Here is a 17,233-nt window from a genome sequence, read left to right as displayed (position 1 = left end):
TCTCTCAGTGTACAACACGAAACCAATTTTCCCATCCAATATTTTTCCTATTTTCTTTCACAAATTTTTAAAAAAATATCGATCGTGCCTTATAAACGCAAATAAAATATACGAGGAGCGATTAAAAAATGTAGTACCACAAAAATTATTAAAGCACCTTCGTATTATATATATATATATATATATATATATATATATATATATATATATATATATATATATATAAATTTACAGTGGAAATAGATTTTTTTTGGTGTTGATGTGGTTTAAGTGTAATTGGAATTGTTTCTATCGATAAAGCCCCGTGAACAAAAATTAAATACTATTAAAAAAGTAGTAACAAAAAAAAGTTTAACCAATAATATCCCCTCGTATTTTAAGATATGAAATTTTCATCAAAATACGCTAAAACTCGAGGGATTTTCTTAAAAATGATGTCGAAACTATTATACGAGGTGTCCTTAAAAAAATAAATTAGAAAAAAACTAATTAAATTATCAAGGTACCCTCGTATTAAATTTTATATAGGTTTTTAATGGAAATTGGAAGATGGCGCTAAATTATATTGGAAAAAAATCTTTTTTATCATTACATATACGCCGATATAAAAAATACGGGGTATATTCAAAAGATAATAAGAAAAACTATATTAATCAATAATATCCCCTCGTATTTCACGGATATATGACATTTTTCTGAAAAAAATCGCAGAATTTTCTTATAAATGGCGTTGGGATCAATATACGAGGTGTAGTTGAAAATTTTTTTTATTCAAAATCCAAAAAAGAGCAAAACACATTTCATCCGATAGATTTTTCGATCGCTAAAACCCGAATCATCATACGAAACGTCGAAATTTCAACTGGATCCTTTCATTTTCTGCCTCTTGACGCTCCTCTCCTTCGCCTGCTCGTACAAACTCACCAATCTCCCCTCCTTTGCCAAAACCTTCAAAATTTCAACGATCAACGGCAAATAATTGTGCTTCCTCCGTATATTCTCGATATGATATCGACGCCTCTTATTCTCCTCTTCGGCGACGAGAATCCTCAATCTAGTTATCTCCTCCTCAGTATCCTTCTGCTTTTCCAATTCCTCGATCCTCTTTTCGTACAACATTTTCCTATCGCTGACTATAGCCATCAAATTGAAATGGATCTCCCCCTCGCAATACCTGAACAAACAAAAAAAAATGAAAAAAAATCACCCCCGAAAAACAAAATAAGACGGCCACCGCCACCCACCTTTGTATCCTCTTCGATATAACCGGTCTGACCGCCTCCGTCCAATCCGTATCGGCGGGTACGGCCCCCAAATCGATGGGGCCCTGTTTCAAACCGTCCAATTCGTACAGACGCCCGTCGATCGGTACGTAACTCACGAAATGGAACACGTCTTCGTTTTTTTGTCCCGCCGAAGGACCGAAATCGAAAATCTGTTCTCTGGCGAACGAATTATGAACTGTCCTTATAACTACCGAGTTACTTATGGTTAGACCTGTAAAAACGACTCGTTAAAACTATTTTCTACTTTTCGTGGGGGTTGAGGGGGATCGATTCACCTTTCATGTTGGCGTCGAAACCTTGACAGAAATCTTTGAGTTCCGTCAACGTCGGGCCCAATTTTAAATCGGGATGTCGACAGTTTAATAATACGCTGAGGATGGCTTGAGTCGCGCATGCGTTTTCTATTACTTGTCGGGCAAAAAAGATTTTTTCTAATCGGCTATCTTGGACTAAAGATCCCGATGGATCATCGTCTTTAGTCCATTTGAAGAGGAATATCAAACCGTGTATAGGTCTGAAAAAAACAGTTAATTTCCCCATAAATCTTATAATTCTGCCTTAAAAATATAAAAGGTTGAGTAAATTTTCCCATAGACCTGCCTAGAAATTCGAGGAATCTCCCTTTAAAACATTGAGTGATTTTCCCCATAAATCTTTCTAAAAACATAAAAATCCAGCAAATTTCCCCACAAACTTCGAAGATCTGCCTTAAAACACCAAATATCAGTAAATTTTCACATAAATCTCATGTATTGAACTAAAAACACAAATATTCAGTCTTTTATCCATGAATTTCAGATATTGAACTAATAATTTTTCCATAAATCAGCCTGAAAACATAGAAATTCGGTAAATATATCCATTAATTTTGCCTAATACCACGAGAATTTAGTAAATTTCACTTTAATTTGACTTGTAAATTTTCACATAAATCTCCCGAATCTGCTTTAAACCTACAAAAAATGGATCAAACTTTCCCACAAATCTGCCTAAAACTACAAAACCATTCCATTTTCCCACGAAACTACTTAAAAATGTAAATTTAAAAAAAAGTAAATTTCCCCATAAATCTCGTAAATATGCTTGAAAATCAGGAAAAATCACTTAAATTCTCCACGAATATTGTGAATGTGCCTTAAGAAGGTAAATATCTAACTATAAAACACAAATATCCAGGAATCTCGCGATTTGCCTTAACAAGTGAATTTCTCCATGAATCTCTGGTATTTAACTAAAAAACAAAAACATCCTGTAAATCTCCCCATGAATTTCATTTATTGGACCAAAAAAACTAGTAAGATCAAAAACTTTTGTTAATTTTCCATATGAATCTCATCTATTTAGTCAAAACCACGAAAAATTAGTGAATTTTCTCATTAAACTGCATTAAAACACGCAAAAAACAGTAATTTCCACATAAATCTCGCAAAACGACTTCGAAAAACCTCTAAATTCCCACACGAATTTCACGACAAATTTCCACGAAAAAACAAATCCTTACTTTAAATTATTAAACTGTTCCCCATCGAGGCTCCACAATTCTTCCACTTGTACCCCTTTACAACCTACAAAATTATGAGCGGTTAAAACAAATTATATTTACGATAAAAATACCACGATTACCGAATTCTTGTATTAATTCCGTAAAAACACCTGGGTCGCTTTCTATAAGGCACCAATTTCCAACAGCTTCTGCCATTTTTTACAAAAACAATTTTAACATTTCACAAACATATCCAACCTCAAATTCATAACTGTCATTCTTCTTATTTTATATCACGCGTTTTATCTACTACTTAACCGGTCTTAACCACTCTACGCAATCATCCAGGACTAATAGATAAATATTTTTAACTATAGTTTAGTTGAATTTTGTTTAGTGGATGTAATAAATAAGAGACCTAACCTGTATACACGTAGTTTTATTGTAAAACCACGTGGTTGTTTTTTTTGAGAATGTGGTAAATAAAACACATTAAAAAAAATTTATAAAACGTTTTTATTAATCGAAAAGTCCAAGACCCATGTCATCATCAGATTCCTCGGGTTCTGATTCCTTTTTCTTCTCCTCTTTAGCGGGAGCAGCTGCGGCCACAGCGTCAGGAGCTGCAGCTGCTGCTGGACCTGCCGCACCACCACCTCCAACCCCCGAACCGATATTAGTGATCAATTCTTTCACGTTAACGCCTTCCAAAGCTTTAGCGAAAAGCCCCGGCCAGTAAGGCTCCACGTCAACGTTGGCGGCTTTAAGTATAGTCTGTATTTTCTCACCCTGTAGATAGAAAATCATTATATTACTCGAATTATATGAAAATCAAGTCGAAGAAATTGTTTCTGATTTTCCTTTGGTAGCGAACTGATTGAAACCGTCCTACCATACACAAAAAAAGACTTTGCTGTACCCACAACTAGCACACCCCTTTCTATATCTACAACAGAAGGGGCCGGCTTATATGTGTGGGGTAAAAACATGATTATTACAAAAATATTATTAAAAACTCAAAAAATAAATATGTAAAACTAAAAATTTATATCGTATTAACACCGATTACTTATATTTTCGAAAATATTACAAGGATTTGAAATTTATATAAATATGGTTGTATAAAAATAATACTTACAGTTATGGCGATGTCGTCGTCAGCTAAAATAAGTGCTGAATATACACAAGCGATTTCGGTAGTCGAAGCCATGGTATTTTTTAATTAAATGTTATAATTTGTGCAAGTCGCCAATCGGCCTTAGCTCAAAGAGAACAAGCACACGCAATGTCTACAATTGAAATGACAGATTCCATAACTGCGAATACGATTATTAAAAAATATATAATCGATTCTAATCATTCGATTATTATCAACACTATTTTAATTTTTTAATATCGAAAATATAATTTTGATTATAATATGAACGAAATTCTTCAATTAAAATATTTATCCACTAAAAAAACGATGATTAATTGATAAAATTATATTTTAAAAGTATAACTAATAGTTATAGAAATGCAAATAATCGATTATAAACGATGTACTTTAATACTTTTGACGTTTCACGTTCATTAAATACGTTCGTCAATAATACCCTACAAAGTTAATACGTATTTTGTTTTTTCTCATTATATTCACAATAAATTGGAGTGAATTCGGGTGATTAATATGAAAATAGCATTTTTGTATTGAATTATCAAATAATCTTAATAAAGTATATTAATTTTCATTACCGAGCGCACTTATCATATACATATTTAGTAATAATAGTAAAGCGTAGTTTTCACTAACGTACTTATGTCAAATTGATTGTTTTCAAAAAAGAAGAATAGATATATGGAGTAAATAACTCAAAACAAAGTTTTAATTTGTATAGTTAAAGTTAATTAAGTGAGAATATTCAATATATTACACACGTATAAGGTTCAAAGTTGATAAACAACAGCGATATCGTATCCCCACTATAAACATCGTTATCAACAATAACCAGTTTTTAAATTTATAATCAAAACCGAAGTTCATATATATATATATATAAGAGGGCAAGTGCTTGATCTCGAACAAATATTTTTGTTTAATACTCTCGATTTGGGTATTTCGAAACGAGAAAATGGCGCAGAGAGATGCTGCAACTAATCAACTCAACGAATACAAGAAAAATGTACAACAAGTAAGTGACTATTTTACGTAATTTTTTCTTTTAAATCTAGGTTTTTATTGCGTCGAGATTTAAGTTGGGAGATTAAAGGTCATCAGTTATTTTGAAAACAAAAGATATTTTTCTATAATTTCGATATTTTTTACTACTTTTCACGATTTTTTTATCAATTTAAGTGATAATATAAGTAGAACTTCTCATATTAATTTCTTTTTTCGTACTTTCCATCGGGTTTTCAACTTTTTGTAGGTCATGGTTAAAATTCGTTACAAATCGAGTTTGTCTCTATAAAATTACGTTAATATATCTCAAGGTTTTTAGATATTAGCATTTTCATAAATGGAAAGTCTTATTTTGTTTTTTTTTTGAATAATTTACTTTATAATTCGTAAAAATAATGATATTTTGTAAAATAAGTGTATATAGTACATTCTAGATGATGACTGAGCACAAATTCATGTAATGATTAAACATATTTCAGTGAATTACAAAATTTTATTATGAATACAAGGGTAGTCCTTTCATAAAATTATATCTAATTTATTAGTTTTATTTATTTTTTTGATGAATAATGAGCGTGTGTATAATGTTGTCGCCTTCTTATCATTAAACTTTAGTCATAACAAAAGCTTTTACAAGGGCATAAAATCCTTCCAATCATTTTATTGCTGTCATCTACTTTCTTTTGACTTATAGGCCTAATAAAGTTTTTACAATGTTGTCAACTCCTTTTATCCACTTAAAATGCCTTTTTATCAAACTTTAGGCATGATACATTCCTTCCAATCATTTTTTTTTTCTATTGAAAGCCATGATTTTTTCACTTTTGTTTTCCACTAGACCGAATCGGTTACGACCGGTTTCGGTATTCCTATAGGAGAACGCGCCGCCTCCTTGAGCGTCGGACCCAGAGGTCCTCTCCTGTTCCAAGACCAAAATCTCGTAGACGAATTGGCCCATTTCGATAGGGAACGTATCCCAGAGCGAGTCGTCCACGCTAAGGGAGCCGGGGCTTTCGGATACTTCGAAGTAACCAATGACATCACCAAGTAAGTTTCAGTAATTCCCCCCTCGAAACTATCAATTTTTTAACCCCGGAATTTCCCGTAGATACACGGCGGCGAAAGTTTTTTCGGCCATCGGTAAGAAAACCCCGATTGGCGTACGGTTTTCGACGGTGGGCGGCGAATCCGGTTCCGCCGATACGGTTCGAGATCCTAGGGGATTCGCCGTTAAATTTTACACCGAGGACGGTATATGGGATTTGGTGGGAAACAACACGCCGATTTTCTTCATCAGGGATCCGATTTTCTTCGCAAGTTTCATCCATACGCAAAAGAGGAATCCCCAAACTCATCTCAAGGACCCCGACATGTTTTGGGACTTTATGTCGCTCAGACCGGAGACGATGCATCAAATGATGTTCCTGTTTTCGGATAGAGGTAGATATATAAATATTTCTGTGGGAGAAAATGGGAAAATTCGGTTGGGAAATTGTGTGACTTTGTAATTTTCTCGGTAGGAATACCTGACGGTTACAGGCACATGCATGGATACGGTTCTCATACCTTTAAATTGATCAATAAAGATGGTAAAGTGCATTTCTGCAAGTTCCATTATAGGACCGAGCAGGGGATCAAGAATCTCGACGTGAAAAAGGCAGAAGAGCTGTCAGCTACCGATCCAGATTACAGTGAGTTTTGTTTTTCTTATTTTTTTCGAAATTTTCTTGAAACTTTCCTTTACAATCTCGAATTTATAATAAGTTACGTATCCATCTGTATTTTTATCGTTCCAAAGCTACTAAATCGGGTCTAAAAATAGGCTACTTTGACAGATAATTCGAAATATTGACTTTATAGTGAATTTTTTGGAGTTTTTTTGAAATTCTCCTTAAGATTTTCTTTGAAATTTCGAGTTTTTACTAAATTACGTCTCTATCATAATATTTCTCGTTTTCTAGGTACTAAATCTGGTTATAAAATAGGCTACTTTGAAAGATAATTGAAAAATTTGACTTAATAGAGAACTTTTGGGTTTTTTTTTCGAAATTTTCAAGATTTTCCCTAAAACCTGGAGTCTATACTAAATTACGTTCCTATACTTATATTTATCGTTCCCTAGGTACTAAATCGGGTCGAAAAATTGGCTACTTTTAAAGATAATTCGAAATTTTGACTTTATATTTAGTTTTTGAAATGTTCCACAAGATTTTTTTTGAAATTTCGAGTTAACATTGAGTTGAGTTTGTGTCTGTATATATATCATTCTCCAGGTACTAAATCGGGTCTAAAAATAGGCTACTTAATAGATAATTGGAAATTTTGACTTTATAATAAATTTTTCAAAATTTCCCTCAAGATTTTCTTTGAAATCTTGGGTTTCTACTAAGTTATAATATTTATCGTTCCCTAGGTACTAAATCAGGTCTTGAAATAGGCTCTTTGACAAATAATTCGAAATTTTGACTTTATAGTGAATTTTTTGAAGTTTTTTCGAAATAAAATCCGAAACAACGATAATTTTCAAGTAATTTCATGATGTAGCTTCTAAAAATAACTCCAATTATCATAATTTACGTTTATGTTTATTTTTTCTATTAGCATTCAATAGGAATATCTACGTAATGTACTGGCGAATTAATTCAACAAAAATATTCCATGAAAACAATCGAAATATGACATTAATTCACATAATAATCGATTGAAAAAATAACGCGCGTTCTGTTTGTACGTCAAATTGACATAACAAGTACGTTCTACAATACAAATCTCACGACTCCAACGTAACAAATAATCGATTCACTAATAACAATCGATTATATCCATAAATTCCACAGAGTACGTTCGACAATGCGTCATTAACGTATTTCTATTCTTACATATGTCAATTAAATTAACATATACGAGGTGCGTCCGATATATTTTATTATTAAAAATATCAATTTAGGTATAAGAGATCTTTACAACGCAATCGCCGAAGGTAAATACCCGAAATGGACGCTTTCGATTCAAGTAATGACGCCCGAACAAGCTCAAAAATCCCCATTCGACCCCTTCGATTTGACGAAAGTCTGGCCCCAAAGCGAATATCCCCTCATAAAAGTCGGCACGATGGTATTGAATCGCAACCCCGAGAATTATTTCGCCGAAGTCGAACAAATAGCTTTCAGCCCCTCACATCTGGTGCCCGGCATAGCCGCCTCCCCCGATAAGATGTTACAGGGTCGTTTGTTCGCTTATTCCGACACGCACCGCCACCGTTTGGGGCCGAATCATCTACAATTACCTGTTAATTGTCCGTTCAAGGTGCGCAACTACCAGAGGGACGGTTTCATGAACGTCAATAACCAAGGAGGGGCGCCCAATTATTTCCCCAACAGTTTCGGGGGCCCGCAGAACGATCAAGTTGCCAAATCATTGGATCCGGCGTTTACCGTTTCCGGAGAGGCTTTCAGGTAAGAAATTTTTGGAAAAAAATCGTTTTTGTTTGTATTTTGACGTTTTTTTGACTATTTTTACTGAAAATTTGATCTAAATTGAGGGTTTTTAATGGTTTTCACAGTTTTTGGAGAAAAAACAATCTCTTCCCGGGCTATATATCTCGTCGGGCGTTGTATTATAATCCAGTCTGATTCTAAGCTCTAGTGACTCTAAATTTGAGAGTTTCACTTCTTGTTCTTCATTTTTATTAAGATTTTGGTGGCAAATAAGATTTACGGAAGTTTTTAGTCTTTTTTTGACGATTTTATTCATTTTTTCAACTAATTTGATCAATAATTTGATGTTTTAATGAGATTCTTGGAGTTTTTTGAAAAATTTTTAACAGTTTTCGACGAAAAAACAATCTCTCCTCGGGTTATTTACCTCGTCGAGCATTGTATTGCATTACAGTTCGATTTCAAGCTCTAGTTATTCTGAAATTGATATTTTTACTTCTAGTTCTTCATTTTTAATGAGATTTTGGTGTCAAATGAGTTTTATGAAGGTTTTTATCGTTTTTCTGACGTATTTATGCTTTTCATCGAAAATTTAACGTCAAATGAGATTCCTCGAGTTTTTTAAATGGTTTTTACAATTTTTGACGAAAAAAACAACCGTTTGTCGGACTAGATGAGTTAACGGGCATTGTATTACGTTCTAGTTCGATTTTAAGCTAAAATTAAAATTTTCACGTTTAGATCTTGATTTTATTCATCAATTTTATGTCAAACAACAAATTTTTATTCGTTTTTTAATTGTACCTACAGTTTTCGACGAAAAACAACCGTTTCTCTGACTATAAACCTCGTCGGGCGTTGTATTGCATTTTAACCTCGATTTATGGCGATATATTGACTAAATAATAAACGCTCCTCGAGCTATATACTTCGCCAGACATTGTATGACACTCTAACGTATAGTGGGACTCAAAAATATTGAATCTATTTGATTTTTTTTAATCGTTGCTATCAATTTTTAACGGTTTTTGCTTCTAGTGACACAAAAATCGGTATTTTATTGATTTTTAGTCTTTTTTGATTGAGTAATAATCTCTTCCAGCTCTATATACCTCGTCGAGATGTTTTTCTGGTCTTTAAGTTTGTTCAGAAACAACCGCTACCCGGGCTATATACGTAGCTCGTTATTGAATTGTATTTTTTTGTTTTTATCAATTTTTCGACCTAAATGTGACCCTGAGGTCTCATTTGCGTGTTAAATAAAATGAAATCGGTGTTTATGTCATAAGTTTGATTGATTATTTTCAAAATATTACGAAATTAAATAACTTTTTCGCTTTTTTCGAGGTTATCGATTTCGTTTTGCGTAATATTTAAACAAATATTTCGATATTTGAAAAAAAAATCGCAAGTCATTTCGGGCGATATTCGTTCTGGTATCGTTTAGATACAGTGTGGATCGAAAATTATTCTAAAAATTTCAATTTTATTTCGAATTTATCAATTTGTTGAAAATAAATTATTCCAGCTTATAAACAATTTATCTATTGATAAAAATCGCGTTTTCATTTATGCATTTTTGCACACGACTTGTTTCCCATTCGATATATATCACCGATTAAATTTCATACGAGGGTCGAATAAAATCGTTTCAATTCTAGAGATAGTTTATTTGTTTCATTTTTTTTCTAATTTACTTTTTATTGACGCCTCGTATATATCGTATTCTATCGCCATCTATGAAAAATACTTTAAATTATTTCATGTTGGATAAATTCTTTAATATCCATGTGATACGAGGGGCTTTAATATCGTTTACTTTATTTTTTGAACACACCTCGTAGTTTTTTAATTAGCATTTATATGATGGAAATCGCTAGACAACTTTTTTCCACAATTTGAGTCTTCTACATCAAAAAAATTCAATTTCATTAAAATTTTATAAAAAAATTAGATACCGGGGTGCGTTAATAGTTTATTTTGTTTTTCTAATTTACTTTTTATTGACGCCTCGTATATATCGTATTCTATCCCCATCTATGAAAAATATTTGGGATTATGTCACATCTGAAGAATTTTTTTATATATCTGACGTACGAGGGGATATTAGATAGTATCGAGTTCTATTTTATTTTTTCCGAATCCCTCGTACTTTTTTTCGATAACGACATAGATGTCGTCATGTCGTGTTGCAGATACGAGACGGGCGACGCTGATAACTTCAGTCAGCCGAGAATCTTTTGGAGGAAAACGTTGAACAAAGAGGAGAAGGAGAGATTGGTATCGAATATAGTGGGCCATCTATCCGACGCTTCGGACTTTATTCAACAGCGACAGGTGCAACATTTCAGACAGGTCGACGAAGACTTGGGCGATAGAATCGCTCAGGGATTGAAAAAGTCCAAGAGTGCAAAGGCCAAAATATGAAAATTTGAAAAATGAACATTTTTTATTCATTTTTATTTTTTTTATCTGTCTAAAGGTGTTTTTGATGTCAATAAATATATTTTAACATATTCTCTATTGTTTGTAATCAGATTACCCTATTTTTTCGATACCAGCAGCACCATCTATTCGATAATTGCCACACTTTAATACCACATCTACAGTACAAAAAGTAATTAGTAGATTGTATGATGTAGTTGAGACATTTTGGCATATATGGCGCACCCGGTATTATTCTAAAAGTCCTCCATTGTTGAGTTTTTCTTTTTTATTACACGTAGCGCCATCTATTTGATAATATCCAAACTTTATTCCCGAATATACTATACAAAAAGAAATTAGAAAATTTAAGGAAATAGTTGGGACATTCTGGCATAGATGGCCAGAACCCAGTATTATTATAATAGTTGTTCATTGTTGAATTTTCTTTTTATACTAAATGTAGCGCGATCTATTCGATAATAACCAAACTTTACACCCGAATCTACTGAACAAAAAGAAATTAGTAAATTGTACGATGTAGTTGGGCTATTTTGGCGTAGACGGCGCACCTGGTATTACTTTAATAGTCCTCCATTGTTGAATTTTCTTTTTTATTACACGTAGCCCTATCTTTTCGATAATACCTAAACTTTTCATCTAAATTTTCCGGACAAAAAGAAATTAGTTATTTGTACTATTTAGTTTGGACACTCTGGTATAGATGGTGCACCCAGTTTAAATCGTGGAAAGTTTACAAACCACAATTTTTTAAAATAATCGATAAATCAAATACGTAAGCTAAATTGGTCTTTATTAATAAAATAACAAAAATTTTTCATCAAATTAAATCTTATTTACCTTTTTTTTCATTGTAAAAATATATTGCGCCATCTATTTCAAAACTCGTGAAACTTACTAAGCATTAATGAAAATTTTTAATAACAATCACCTTTGAAGGGTTGAAACCTTGTTAAAAATAACTTTTCAATAAACAAAAATTTTTCTATTTCAAACTCATAATTGATGTATTTTTTCGATTGAAAAACAAGAATCTAACATAAAATTGATTCAATAGCTTTTCACTTACCTTTTATTACATATTCAGGAGAATAATATGGAAAAACCCAAAAAAATGATTAAATTATCGAAATTAGAGTAATAAATATTCTTGTCGTGAGTTTAAACATCGCCGATACACTTAAATGGCTAAACCACTCCAAACATCGCTGAAACACTTTTAAACAAAAAAACTCAAGCAAAAACAGTTTTTTTTATATATATTATTATTACAAACGAATACAACTGATAAAAATAGCCCCGTTTAGAACTTATCTTCTTAAATTTATTTAGCCAGTTCGTTAGATAGCCAATCCAAGCCTTCGTACAACCCGTTCCCTTGCGTAGCACAAGTGGCTTGTATGAACCATCTCCGGTTCTTCAGAGCTTGCAATTTCAGTTTATCCGTCAATTCGGCAGTAGTCATTGAATTCGGTAAATCCTGTTTATTAGCGAATATCAATAAAATGCAGTCTCTCAAATCTTCCTCTCCTAACATATTGTGTAATTCCTCTTCGGCCTCGGTGATTCTGTCTCTATCGTTGGAATCCACGACGAAAATCAAACCGTCGGTATTGGCGAAATAATGCCTCCAAAGTTTTCTGATTCTCGTTTGACCGCCGACGTCCCAAACAGTGAAAGATATGTTTTTGTATTCCACTGTTTCTACGTTGAAACCGATCGTTGGTATCGTGGTTACGATTTCTCCTAGTTTTAATTTGTATAGGATCGTCGTTTTACCTGCGGCGTCCAATCCCACCATTAATATCCTCATGGGTTTTTTACTAAATAATCTATTGAATACTGCAGATATGGTGAGCCCCATAGTTTTATCACTTCACTATTATCCACAATTACTATACTGAATTATTTAAGTATTTTTTAACCTTATCGTGCTATGTTGTGCCCTTTTTACTAAATTTATTTTGAAAAATATACGATTTTTGTTAGTTTTTCGTCACTTATATTTTTAATGATGTGTAAATTGAAACGTCAAATACATAAACGTCAGCTTCAATTGTCATATATCGAAAGCTGATATAGCGTACACTTTATTATGATAGAATAGAAGCGCGTTTCTAAAAATTCATTACAAGAATTTGTTACTATGAATTTAATGACCTTAATTAGTTTCTAGTAAACACTTTTTACTAAAAAATGTGTGAATAAATACAAAATTACATCAATTTCAGTAAAAACTCGATTATTAATCGAATTTTAATATTCATTTCAAATATACGAATATTGTAATAGCAAACACTAATAAAACGGTAATGATATATCAACTGAGGCGCGTTTTCAAAAGCGCTAATAAAGAACTATAACACAGTTAATGAAAGAGAGTTTTGTACATTAGAATTTTATTATATTCCATAAATAATGTTATTAAAAATTATTTATAGTTAAATAATAATTTAAAAAACGACAATCTATTCATTTATAATTAAAAATATGTATAATAAATAAATATATTAACAATTATGTTGGAAAAACTTTTGTTTATACAAAGCTGAACGTACATTAGAAATTTTATTAATCGATTTTAGTATCGATTTAAATATAATTTTGTGATTACTAAATTAATCATTTTTTTAATAGATTCAGTATATTATTTATAAGAATTATATCCCTTTGAGGACCCTTAAGGGTAACGGTAGGGTCAGATAGGAATAATTAGGTTAAAGCCTTTCGCACATAAAGTGACGGCGTCGGTTAACCTATTAGCTATTCCTTCCTAATCGGGGTGTCGGTCAAAAGAGGTGAAATGACCACTTGTAATTAAGTTATTGATAATAATTTCACTTAAACTTGAATATATAGGGGTCGTAAAAAAATTATTTTCCCTAATAGGAGAATAAAACGTTCGTAGACGATTCGATGGAGACTGAAAAAAAGTTTCGTCGATATCGTTACGATCATCAATCATTTTGATTGTTCGTTTAGGGTCAGAATATTTCGTTCGGTTGACGTAATCTTCGAACCAATATTGTGTACACTTTTGGGCGCTCGGTTGTGGTAGAGAGATAAGGAAATTTAAATACGGTTACGTGGATTATACTACATGTACATACAGGGTTTTTCAAACATTTTGTTTTCAAATGTCAAATTTGGGTATTCATGTACGGGGTGTGGTCAAAATGGTTATATAAATATATAACGAAATCACGTGTTTATAATCCTATATAAATACATACAGGGTTTGTCATTATTATAAAACAAAATAAAATATGCGAGTTTATTTAAAATATGTCATTTAATGTACAGGATGTTGAAGAAATATATATATATATATATATATATATATATATATATATACGGGATGTCGCTTGTATGTGATTCAATATCCAAGATATTACGAAAATATATACATACATCCATATATACAGGACGTAACCTATTTGTGGTTCCCTACTCTATATACAGTATGTTACGAAAATTTATATATATACAGGATGTATCGTAAATAAACATTATTCATTTAAAACGCATTTTTCGATACAACAAAAATTGTTGGGAATGTAGTAAAATGCAGAAAAATGTATCTCAAAATATACAGTGTGACGAAAATATATTTATATTGAGAGAAAGAGAGAGAAGTGAAGGAGTGATGGGTGCGAGTGATGGAGAGTGGGGAAGGGATGGGTGAGAGATGGGTGGGCGGGGAAGGAGGAGAGGGGGAGGGGGGGAGGAAAAGAGAGAGATAGGGAGAGAAAGAGGGAGATACAGGATGTCCCGTGCATAAAATGTGATGGGGATATAGTAAAAATTGAGAAAAAATTGTTTTCTAATGTACAAAGTATTAGGACTTGTATTATTTATAGTTTGTTTCGTAATTTGGATCGACACATTAAAATGTGATGCGGATATATTCGAATCGTGAAAAAAAAATGTGGAAAATCGGTGTTTTAATATACGGGGTGTTAAAAAAAATTCTTCGGCGTTTATACAATGGCAATTCGTTTTAAACGACAAGAATTTGGTATTTAGTGAAAAAGTTGACGTTCAAATTTGTACGAACTCATTTTTCTCGCAAGTATCGAGGTCGTTGCGGCATTTCCGTTGTTGTCTAAATCAATTTTCGAACGAAATTCCAATTATTAACGAGCTGTTTCTCCGAGGGTGTTAAAGTACACCGATTTGTAACCCTAAAAGATCGGAATTTATCGTTGGGGATGACTAAAACAGTACGCCCTCAACAATTTCTTGACGCACAGTAAGGTTTCTTTTCCTATAGGGCTATCGAGCCCTAATGGACGATCTATTTATATAGTGGTTTTCACAAAAGCTGCGACGAAATTTGTTTTTTTTTCTATTTAAAGCCCAAAATTGTTTTAGTTTTGTCTTATTTTGGAGTAATTTTTTTGATAGAACGTTAGAATTTATTTTTGTAGGGCAGTATACATTCTAAAGGACCCAAAGCACACAATAAACCACGAAAATAAAATGTAGAAATGTCCGTTTTATATAATTCAAAACATTATATTATATATTTAAAAAAAATGGATTTTGAAGATTTTTGTCGGGCAGTATACACTCTAAAGGGCCCAAAACGATCAAGTAACCATAAATAAACGATTTTTCTTTATAAAAATTCATAAAGAAATGTTTGTATTATATGATTAGTATTACTGAATTTTTTTTCTTATAAAACGTCGGAAATCGTTTTTTTGTCGGGCAGTATACACTATAAAGGGCCCAAAACGATCCACTAACCATAAAGAAACGATTTTTTCTTCATAAAAATTCGTTTTTGTATTATGAAATTAGTATTACTGAATTTTTTTTTTTTTTACAAAACGTCGGAAATTGTTTTTTTGTCGGGCAGTATACACTCTAAAGGGCCCAAAACGATCAACCAACCATAAATAAACTATTTTTTTCATAAAAATTCATGTTTGTATTATGAAATTAGTATTACTGAATTTTTTTTCTTATAAAACGTCGGAAATCGTTTTTTTGTCGGGCAGTATACACTCTAAAGGACCCAAAACGATCAACCAACTATAAATAAACTATTTTTTTTTTCATAAAAATTCATGTTTGTATTATGAAATTAGTATTACTGAATTTTTTTTCTTATAAAACGTCGGAAATTGTTTTTTTGTCGGGCAGTATACACTCTAAACGACCTAAAACGATCAACTAACCATAAATAAACGATTTTTTTTCATAAAAATTCATGTTTGTATTATGAAATTAGTATTACTGAATTTTTCTTCTTATAAAACGTCGGAAATCGTTTTTTTGTCGGGCAGTATACACTCTAAAGGACCCAAAACGATCAACCAACTATAAATAAACTATTTTTTTTTCATAAAAATTCATGTTTGTATTATGAAATTAGTATTACTGAATTTTTCTTCTTATAAAACGTCGGAAATCGTTTTTTTGTCGGGCAGTATACACTCTAAACGACCTAAAACGATCAACTAACCATAAATAAACGATTTTTTTCCATAAAAATTCATGTTTGTATTATGAAATTAGTATTACTGAATTTTTCTTCTTATAAAACGTCGGAAATCGTTTTTTTGTCGGGCAGTATACACTCTAAAGGACCCAAAACGATCAACCAACTATAAATAAACTATTTTTTTTTCATAAAAATTCATGTTTGTATTATGAAATTAGTATTACTGAATTTTTTTTCTTATAAAACGTCGGAAATTGTTTTTTTGTCGGGCAGTATACACTCTAAACGACCTAAAACGATCAACTAACCATAAATAAACGATTTTTTTTCATAAAAATTCATGTTTGTATTATGAAATTAGTATTACTGAATTTTTCTTCTTATAAAACGTCGGAAATCGTTTTTTTGTCGGGCAGTATACACTCTAAAGGACCCAAAACGATCAACCAACTATAAATAAACTATTTTTTTTTCATAAAAATTCATGTTTGTATTATGAAATTAGTATTACTGAATTTTTCTTCTTATAAAACGTCGGAAATCGTTTTTTTGTCGGGCAGTATACACTCTAAAGGACCCAAAACGATCAACCAACTATAAATAAACTATTTTTTTTCATAAAAATTCATGTTTGTATTATGAAATTAGTATTACTGAATTTTTCTTCTTATAAAACGTCGGAAATCGTTTTTTTGTCGGGCAGTATACACTCTAAAGGACCCAAAACGATCAACCAACTATAAATAAACTATTTCTTTTTCATAAAAATTCATGTTTGTATTATGAAATTAGTATTACTGAATTTTTTTTCTTATAAAACGTCGGAAATTGTTTTTTTGTCGGGCAGTATACACTCTAAACGACCTAAAACGATCAACTAACCATAAATAAACGATTTTTTTTCATAAAAATTCATGTTTATATTATGAAATTAGTATTACTGAATTTTTTTTCTTATAAAACGTCGGA

The 17,233-nt window shown here is 31.8% G+C and overlaps 4 protein-coding genes across 4 annotated transcripts; 1 reads left to right on the top strand and 3 right to left on the bottom strand.

Moving 5' to 3' along the window:
- Positions 1–749: 749 nt before the first annotated feature.
- Positions 750–3,054, bottom strand: LOC130443468 (ubiquitin carboxyl-terminal hydrolase isozyme L5). Its single transcript, XM_056778111.1, has 5 exons — positions 2,910–3,054; positions 2,788–2,851; positions 1,562–1,800; positions 1,245–1,497; positions 750–1,174 (listed from the first exon to the last, which is right to left on the bottom strand). Exons 1-5 carry the CDS (start codon positions 2,983–2,985, stop codon positions 859–861), a joined length of 948 nt encoding a protein of 315 aa, XP_056634089.1. The 5' UTR covers positions 2,986–3,054; the 3' UTR covers positions 750–858.
- Positions 3,055–3,266: 212 nt separating this feature from the next.
- LOC130443469 (60S acidic ribosomal protein P1) lies at positions 3,267–4,074 on the bottom strand. Its single transcript, XM_056778112.1, has 2 exons — positions 3,908–4,074; positions 3,267–3,558 (listed from the first exon to the last, which is right to left on the bottom strand). The coding sequence occupies exons 1-2, from the start codon at positions 3,977–3,979 to the stop codon at positions 3,289–3,291; spliced, it is 342 nt and encodes a 113-aa protein (XP_056634090.1). The 5' UTR covers positions 3,980–4,074; the 3' UTR covers positions 3,267–3,288.
- A 498-nt stretch (positions 4,075–4,572) lies between these two features.
- Positions 4,573–10,887, top strand: LOC130443467 (catalase-like). Its single transcript, XM_056778110.1, has 6 exons — positions 4,573–4,940; positions 5,769–5,977; positions 6,039–6,370; positions 6,451–6,621; positions 7,878–8,385; positions 10,563–10,887. Exons 1-6 carry the CDS (start codon positions 4,881–4,883, stop codon positions 10,792–10,794), a joined length of 1,512 nt encoding a protein of 503 aa, XP_056634088.1. The 5' UTR covers positions 4,573–4,880; the 3' UTR covers positions 10,795–10,887.
- A 1,167-nt stretch (positions 10,888–12,054) lies between these two features.
- Positions 12,055–12,863, bottom strand: LOC130443464 (ADP-ribosylation factor 2-like). Its single transcript, XM_056778107.1, has one exon. The coding sequence runs from the start codon at positions 12,674–12,676 to the stop codon at positions 12,137–12,139; it is 540 nt and encodes a 179-aa protein (XP_056634085.1). The 5' UTR covers positions 12,677–12,863; the 3' UTR covers positions 12,055–12,136.
- Positions 12,864–17,233: the final 4,370 nt, after the last annotated feature.

Source organism: Diorhabda sublineata, chromosome 4, assembly GCF_026230105.1.
Source record: "Diorhabda sublineata isolate icDioSubl1.1 chromosome 4, icDioSubl1.1, whole genome shotgun sequence".
NCBI classification, from domain to species: Eukaryota; Metazoa; Arthropoda; class Insecta; order Coleoptera; family Chrysomelidae; genus Diorhabda; species Diorhabda sublineata.
The sequence above is the reverse complement of the archived record's forward strand: the minus strand, read 5'-3'. Positions and strand labels throughout refer to the sequence as shown.